The sequence below is a fragment of the Nothobranchius furzeri genome, chromosome 14 (genome assembly GCF_043380555.1).
Source record: "Nothobranchius furzeri strain GRZ-AD chromosome 14, NfurGRZ-RIMD1, whole genome shotgun sequence".
In the NCBI taxonomy this organism is placed as follows: domain Eukaryota; kingdom Metazoa; phylum Chordata; class Actinopteri; order Cyprinodontiformes; family Nothobranchiidae; genus Nothobranchius; species Nothobranchius furzeri.
Genome location: NC_091754.1, coordinates 61,959,049 through 61,967,618, shown reverse-complemented (window position 1 = coordinate 61,967,618; position 8,570 = coordinate 61,959,049). Strand labels below are relative to the sequence as shown.

The following is an 8,570-nucleotide window of genomic DNA, read 5'->3' as shown; positions in this document are numbered from 1 at the left end:
GAAAATAAAACAGTGAGCTGAGTAAAATGTTCTTAAAAGTGTGTTACTTTTTCTGTACTAATTATTTCCTGTCTTAATATCAGTAAACTTTTCACTCATGAAAAAAAATGTGAGCAAAATGTACGCTGTAAACAAGTAATAAATGAAGTTTTAACCCCTTAAAGTGGAGAGGTCCTGGCGACCCACTGAGAGGCTTTGGCGCCCCCTTGTGGGGGTCGGGACCCCCAGGTTAGGAACCACTGATCTTGAACCAGCCTACTTTTTCTTCCTGCCATTCTTTGTAAACCCTAGATGTGGTTGGGAGTGAAAATCCCAGCAGATGAAAAGTTTCTGAAATACTCAGACCAGCACATCAGGTACCATCAATCATCTGAAAGTCTCCATTCTGATGCTCAGTTTGGACTTGTTGTTTTCACCATGTCTAGATGACTAGACGCGTTGCGTTGCTGCCTTCTGATTGATGTTGCAGTTGTAAACCTGCACCTAATAATGTGGCGGATACGTAACTCTCATAGATTCTTGTTGCCTTCTAGTATAAAAAAGGGAATGCATAACTACTGGGATGGTAAACCCATACATACACATGTCAGTGTAAAGGTCTAGTTAGGTTGCCCAAAAGGCTGTACAATAAAAACGACACACAGGAAAGGCTCTTGCACCCCTAGACTTCACTGTAAGTATGAACACATGCAGGGTTGGAGAACATTTAACTAATACATTGATGTCCTGTCATTGTTCCCCTCTAGAGCTGACCACATTCAGAATTGTTCTTCTGGGAAAAAGTAGAAACGGGAAGAGCAGCCTGGCTAATGTCCTTTTTGGAGAAACCAAGTTCAAAGTTAAAAACCTAAATGACTCAAACACAGTTACCTCTGATGCACGAACCAAATGTATCAAAGGCAGAAACCTCACTTTGATCGACACTCCTGGTTTCTTGGACCCGGGCAGAACTGAGAAAGAGGTAAAGCCAGAGTTGACGAGGTGTGTTGCGGAGTGCGCACCTGGACCTCACGTCTTTCTGATTGTTCTGAAAGTAGAGAAACACACTGAACACGAGAAGGCTGTCATTAACAACATACGTGAGTACTTCTCAGGTGATGCCCTGAAGTACGCTGTGGTGGTCTTCACCCATGGGGACCAGCTCCCAGAGGGGATGAAGATAGAGGAGTTTGTGGATCAAAGTGAGGAGCTGAAGGAGCTGGTGGAGAAGTGTGGTGGTCGCTGCCATGTTTTTGACTGTAAATACTGGAAGAACAACGATCAGGAGGATGCTTACAGAAGCAACCAGCTCCAGATGGCAGAGCTGCTCAACACCATCGACAAGATCCTGATGGAAAACACCGGAGGATACTACACCAACACAATACTCCGTGACATGGAGAGGGAAATACAGGAAGAGGAAAGATCCATCCAAGAGACATCACAGAAAATGTCTAAGGAGGAAATCAGAGAGCTAGCTAAAAGTAACGTCGTTAGAAAGCAGCTGAAGGCGGCTTCTCGTTGGATTAAAGGTTTGGTTGCTGCAGGTGTAATTGTAGTGTCAGCAGTGTGGATTGGTTCCAGATCTGAGCCGACATTAACAGAAGTTCCAGTTCCCCTACTGGACCCAGTTAACCAAGGAATGATGACAATTGGGGAAGCAATACTGACCTCAGCAAAAGAAGCAGGAGAACAGATGCCTCCGATAGCTGTAAGTAGCATGCAGCTACCGGTCCGTGTGGTGCAGGAAGCTGCTGAGGCAGGAATAGAGAACATAGCTGAGCATTTATTTAGGTTTCAGGAGCAGTTGTTCACTTCTTTTAATCCGTTTGAATAAACAATAACGTGGAATCAGAGAAGAAAAAGCTCTAATTTACCAACAAGTTTTTGCTTTCAGCAGATTTTACTGTGGACTCAATCTGGTTAAACACTAAATCTAAAGAAAGGAAAAATGTAAAAATAAAAAATTTGGAAATAAATTTATAATTTTAGTTCAACCAAATTGTTTTTGTTTTGTAGTTGTGAGTTTGTCGGACTTTTATGAAGTAATACAAGTTTTGCACCTTCATGCTCAAAATGCTCTTGTGAATAAAAGATGTTGACTGTGCTATTTTTTTTTAAATAAAACAAATTATTACTCATGAGTCTTAATTTGTTCTACTGAACCAAACTTCTCAGTGTAACAGAATGAAATTACTGTTTTCCACCTAAAAGTCATTTTCCCCTCTCCTCAGCAGGAACTAATCTGCATGAGATATTGCTCAAGGTCATGCATTTGCTTCTAAACTGCTTCCTTTCCAGCCCAAGAGAAGAATGAAGACAAAGGACTCTTTCTTTTTAATAAATCAAAGACTTCTATTTTTAATAAAGCTAATCAAACGAAGGGTTAGTCAGTAATACAATGTTGACCAATCTGTGAAATGACAATGTTATGATTAGTAAGTTTTAATAAGTAATATGACTTTAATCCAGCTGCACTAGACATCCTGACGACACGTAATGTAAACACATGACACGTTGCTTTTACTCATCCAATCTGAACCTTCCTTTCTGAAGCGTGGCATAGTCTCTGTGGTGTTTATAAATCTGTCCAACTTTGGTTCAACCATAAATCAAAACATCCAGATTAATAAAACCAGTCCCACGCCATCTTAGATCAGTTCACCACATTCTAAGAGAAGTATCGGACCGGCCACCCAGACTTCCTTTTTAAGCAAAGAACCAACAAGCTGGATAAAATCTGTTGCATTTTACCAACCAAGCAACGGTTCCTTTCAGAATAAAAGCTGAACTCGCTGACCCTCCGGGTCCATCTGACGCTTTCAACCAACTGTCGCTTTTTACCTGGAGACAATCCAATGACTAGTCTGTCGTGCTGCTGACGCTGTTTCATCAGCTCCGGTACCGAAAGAGGGGTTCAAGTACCTGGCAGTCTGGATCTGTACGGAGGTCTCATCCTGAAGGGTATGTGTGGAGCGACAACATGGCGTCTCATGTGTTTATGAAACTCCGATCATAGCTTAAGAGCAAAACATCACTTCATCACTCAGACTTGCTTCTCCGGATACGAGAGTTCTGATGACAACATCACTCACGCATACACCATCCATCTCACGTCTCATTCACACCAAGATCCATTCATCACCCAGAGTTTAGAGTTAGTCTTGTTTAAAATTGTTTAGAAAAAAACCTTCTTAAATTTTAAAGGTGACTCTCTCTTCTGTTGACTCTCAGTTAATACGAAGTGTTACATAATCCCTGCAATAAAAAGTTCCGATCTTCTGGTTAAAAGTACCCAAAGATCCATAAGATTGATTTCATATTTACTGTGGAATCTCATGTCTTATGGCTCATTAAATGATTGTAAAATTAACCCGTTACATCAGTTATAAAAATCAAAAGTGTTCAAATGAAGGCAGCTGGACTTCGTTAGTTTATTGAAGACGTTTCACTTCTCATCCGAGTAGCTTTGTCAGTTCTAACTGGAATATGGGAGAGTCAAGCTTATAAACTGTAGCTGTATATTGTTAATTAATGAGCAGAAACTACCCATGAATACCCCGCCTCTCCATCTCCTGATGAGTCATCCTCTATTGAGAGGGAGTCGTTGTGTTGATTAGATGTAGGAAGGTGTGACCTAGAGTGAAACTGCTTAGGAATGAGATTCAAAGCTGCATTACAGGTACTGGAAAGGTGAAATCCAAGGTGTGTATACAACTTTTCAATGTCAGGTCATCAAAGTAGGGTTACGAAGTGTATTTCTCTATATTTTAATCTACTGACCTCCCGGTCCAGCTGGCCCTTTTCTCTCTGAATTAGCAGATTTTTTTTATCATCAATAATCAAACTAGAAACAGTTTTAATTCTTGATGACTTTAACTTTCACATTAATGATTTTATTTGTAACACAGCAGCAGAGTTCATGTCTATTACTGAGTCTTTTAACGTTTCAGGTCCCACACACAAAATGGGCCACAGTCTAGATCTTGTTTTTTGTTTTGGACTAAACATCAACTATTTACATGTTGAAGAGGTTCATGTGAGTGACCACAGATGCATTTCCTTTAATGTCCTATCTAATGTTGAATCTGTCCTTCACAACCTAAAATCAAGGAGACGTATCATTAATCAGTCAGCAGTGGATGGATTTTCTAGATTATTTGACAGCAGTTCAGTTCGGGATGATAATCCAAGACAGTTTATCCAATGTTTGAACAAACAATGATGCAGTACCTTAGATAATGTGACTCCCATTATGCAGATCACTTTTTATAACAGAAGGAAAAGTCCTTGGATTAATTAGAGCTGTTGCCTTGCAGCAAGAAGGTCCTGGGTTCGCTTCCCGGCCTGGGACCTTTCTGCATGGAGTTAGCATGTTCTACCTGTGCATGCGTGGGTTCTCTCCGGGTACTCCGGCTTCCTCCCACATTACAAAAACATGACTGTTAGGTTGATTGGTCTGTCCAAATTGTCCTTAGGTGTGAGTGTGTGTGTGTGTGTGTGTGTGTGTGTGCATGATTGTTTGTCCTGTGTGTCTCTGTGTTGCCCTGCGATGGACTGGCTCTCTGTTCAGGGTGTACCCTGCCTGATTGCCCGTTGACCGCTGGAGATAGGCACCAGCCCCCCACCCCACCCCCGCGACCCTGCGTGGACAAGCGGGCTCAGAAAATGGATGGATGGATTTACAGTCTCAGAAGGACATGCCGCAGAGCTGAGAGACATTGGAGGTCAACTAGACCAGAAAGTCACAGGCTGCACTTTAAAGAACTGTTAACATCTCTGAGTGAGACGGTGAAATGTTTCAGGGCCACTTACTTTGCTCAGCTGATTGCCGTAAACAAACATAACTCTAAAGTCCTGTTTGACACCATAAACCAGATTGTTTTACCTCATGCCCCTCTTATGCTAGTTTACTCAAGGATTGACTGTAACAACTTTCTAGCATTCTTTGTGAATAAAATTAGAGATTTCATGTTTTTCACCCCTTTCTACTTCCTACCCCCATCCAACCACCTTCCTCCCAATCATGGTTCTTCTTTATGCCTGAAAATTTCCATTTGCCTCATTCAGAAACACATGAAACCAGCCTCATGTTCCCTTGGTTTTATTCCTACCACCTTGTTCGTTATGATGTTTGACCAAATTGGCCCATGCATTGTGAATTTTATTAACTGATCTCTACAGTCTGGCTCTTTATCATCTGTTTTCAGACATGCAGTTGTTGAAACTATCCTTGCAGTCACACCTGCTTCGTGACTCGGTGGGGATCTCTGGAACTGTTCTAGACTGGTTTAGATCGTACCTTTCTAACAGAAGTTACAGTGTCTGTAGAAACCAAATCATGTCAGATTCTACCGATCTGTTCTGTGGGGTACCCCAAGGCTCTGTTTGGGTCCACTGTTGTTTCTACTGTACATACACACTCTTGAACAGATAATTGCTTCCTTCCATAATGGCTCTTATCACCTATATGCAGACGATATTCAGCTGACTGACTACTGTAACTTGCTTCATGCAGGCATCAAGCAGGCCTCCATAGCGAAACTACAGAAGGTCCAAAATGCGGCAGCTAGGTTACTGACTGGTACCAGGAGATCTGAACACATCACGCCTGTCTTGGCATCCCTACACTGGCTTCCAGTCTCTTTTAGAATTTTGTTTAAAGTTCTGGTGTTTGTTTTTAAATGTTTACATGAGTTGTCTCCACGTTATCTGGCAGACCTGATCCATCCTTATGTTCCCGCAAGGAACCTTCGGTCAGCACAACAAGGACTGTTGGTCGTTCCGAAACACAGACTACAATCCCGAGGGGGTCGTGCTTTCTCGGTGCTGGGGCCGAGGCTCTGGAATGAGCTACCTGCATGTGTTAAACAGGCCACCACAATCGGCAGGTTTAAGAGCTGTCTGAAAACACACTTTTATTCTTTAGCTTTTATTTAGAAAGAGTCCTGTTAACTGATGGCTTAGCACTTTTTGCTGCCCCACCTAGATTTTATTTGCGTGTTTTTGTTGGTTTTTAAATGGATTTATATGTTTTAATTTTTTTCATGTTTATTTCTGCTGTTTAGCACTTTGTTTGGTCCTTGGGCCGTGTGAAGGCGCTATATAAATAAAGTTTTAGTTAGTTAGTTAGCTGTACTGCTCCTTTAAGGATTCTGAGTTCTTTAAACTGTCTGAGTTACTAGAGTGTCTATCAGCATCACCAGCTGGCTAGAAGATAACCTCCTTCAGTTAAACTCTGAAAAGACTGAATGTCTGATCATTGCCCCTGAGAGCATGGTTCCCTTGATTAGTCAAAAACTTGGTCATTTATCTTCTGTCATCAAGACGAACTTAAAGAATTTGGGTAGTTTTGACCAGTCAATGTCTCGTGAAGGCCACTCAAAAACAGCAGTCCGAAACTGTTTTTATTACTTAAGAAATATCTCCAAACTGCGAAGGTTGGTGTCAAAACATGAACTTGAAATGGTTCTCCATGCCTTTGTTACAACCCTTGAGAAATTAGCGGTCCAGGAGGTTAGGGTGTAACACAAAAAATAACAAAAAACTGAAAGAAGGCATTTACTATACAAATAAAAGAAAAACAACCAGGAACTTCTTAACACTATAACAAAAAGAGGGAAGTAGTTCAACGTCAGGGTCTCCAGGCCAAAACAACAAACAAAACCACCCCTTTAGCTAAACAAAAACATGCAACCCTTCTCTAATGAAAAGAAACAAATACAATGCCTGGGCTACACTGGCTGTCCACAAAACAGGAGAAAACGGTGCATCAAAGAAAAAGGCAGAGAACCCCTACCAAATACTTCCCAACTAATAAAAGAATGAACTTCTAGTACAACCAGCATCCACTAAATACTACTGGTATCACAGTAGCTTATGCTACACAGGTTTTAACACCTTCACAATCACCAAAACAGTCTATGCCCAGGAGTTAGGGGCTGCGGCGCTGGCTGGCTGGAGCTTTTATGCAGGTCCATTGATGAGGAGCAAATGATCCCAGCTGGGCACCCGGGTGTGGCAGCAGACCTGCAAACAAACACCAAACAGGAAGCTCTCTACTCCAAGAGAGCCCCTACAGGTCAATGGACGTAACAGCCTTTATATCCTCCTGTCTAAATTACCATAACACACTTTTTAGAAAGAAAACAATATTTTATATAGCACCTCTCAAGAAAAAAATCACAAGGCACTTCAAAAAAACAAACAAAAAAAAAATCAAATAAAAAAAAGATTTCAAAAAATGATTAAAATGTTTAAAATGAGAAAACGATTCAAATTTGTAAATAACAAATGTACGGAAGGGGAGAGAGAAAATGAATAGGAAAGAGATCAGTGGATCCTGGGAAAGGAGGAATAGGTAGAAAGAGCAGAATAAGGAGAGGGTGATGAAGGTCACACCAAAGCCTGAACAGGTGAGTCTTCAGCTGCTTTTTAAAGGAGACCACTGAGTCCACTGGTCTCAGGCTCAGGGGGAGAGAGGTCCAGAGTCTGGGGGCCACAGCAGCAAATGATCTGTCACCTTTGGTCTTTAGCCTGGTGCTGCACAACCAGTAGGCTTTGATCACTGGACCTCAGGGACCTGCTGGGGGTGTAGGGACTAAGAAGATCACCAATGTAAGATGGTGCTTGTCCATGTAAGGCCCTATAGACCAGAACCAGGATCTTGAAATGAACCCTGAAGTTGACTGGCAGCCAGTGAAGCTGGAGGAGAAGCGGGGTGATGTGGGTGTGTTTGGAGGACTTGGTCAGAAGCCGAGCACAGGCGTTCTGAACCACCTGTAGACGGTTCACATGTTTCAACAAAAAAGCCCTTGACCGCCTTCAGGTGGTCCAGAACTCTGCAGCGAGGCTCCTAACTGGAGCAAACAGAAGAGCACACATCACTCCTGTTCTGATGTCTCTGCACTGGTTACCCGTTAACTTTAGAGTTCATTTTAGAGTCCAGACTAGAACTTTCAATACTCTACATCAGGGATTCCCAAAGTGGGGTGCGCGAGGTAAAAAGTGTAATGGCTGCGGAGCTCAGAGAAGTCTGTCATATGTCACCATTAGCGTAGAAACTCATTTGTGGGTGGGCCTAAGAAAAAGTAAGCGGGCACAATAAATGTAATTGAAAACAAGTATATTTTTGCGCGCGCGCGTGTCCTCCACATGATGTGCCCTAGCTTCATAATAAAAATGCGCCGAGCTTCAGCACTCTGGCCTGCACACGCCGATATGTTCCGTATTTGATCATTTTTAACGGTGTTGGAGAAATCTGAAGGTGGCGAGTCATTCTGGCAGATTGTAATTAACACCTGTCTCATGCAGGTGTTCTGACGTTGTAAACCTCACACACAGAACATTGTGGATGTAACTAAATAACAAGAAATGATTCCCATTCAGGCTATTAACAGCGCGCTGAAGATCTGAAGTTCAGAGTGCGTCTGTCAGAGGTCAGACGCGTTCCGGCTTAACCACGGCTCACGGGTGCAAAAGTGAGCACATCTGGGCTGGGCAGAAGGAATTTTACAACGTTGGTTTAAATAGCGCCAATAACGAGATGCGGTGACATGAGCGGCTGTGCCGCGCGTGCACACACACACACA

General features: G+C 42.4%; 1 protein-coding gene across 1 annotated transcript; it reads left to right on the top strand.

The window, feature by feature from the left end:
• Positions 1-672: 672 nt before the first annotated feature.
• LOC139062684 (GTPase IMAP family member 9-like) lies at positions 673-2,076 on the top strand. Its single transcript, XM_070544289.1, has one exon. The coding sequence runs from the start codon at positions 680-682 to the stop codon at positions 1,814-1,816; it is 1,137 nt and encodes a 378-aa protein (XP_070400390.1). The 5' UTR covers positions 673-679; the 3' UTR covers positions 1,817-2,076.
• The last annotated feature ends 6,494 nt before the right edge of the window (positions 2,077-8,570 follow it).

What these genes read in the sequence shown, in the direction of transcription:
- LOC139062684 (XM_070544289.1), top strand. Translation starts at nt 680, where the DNA reads ATGAACACATGCAGGGTTGGAGAACATTTAACTAATACATTGATGTCC.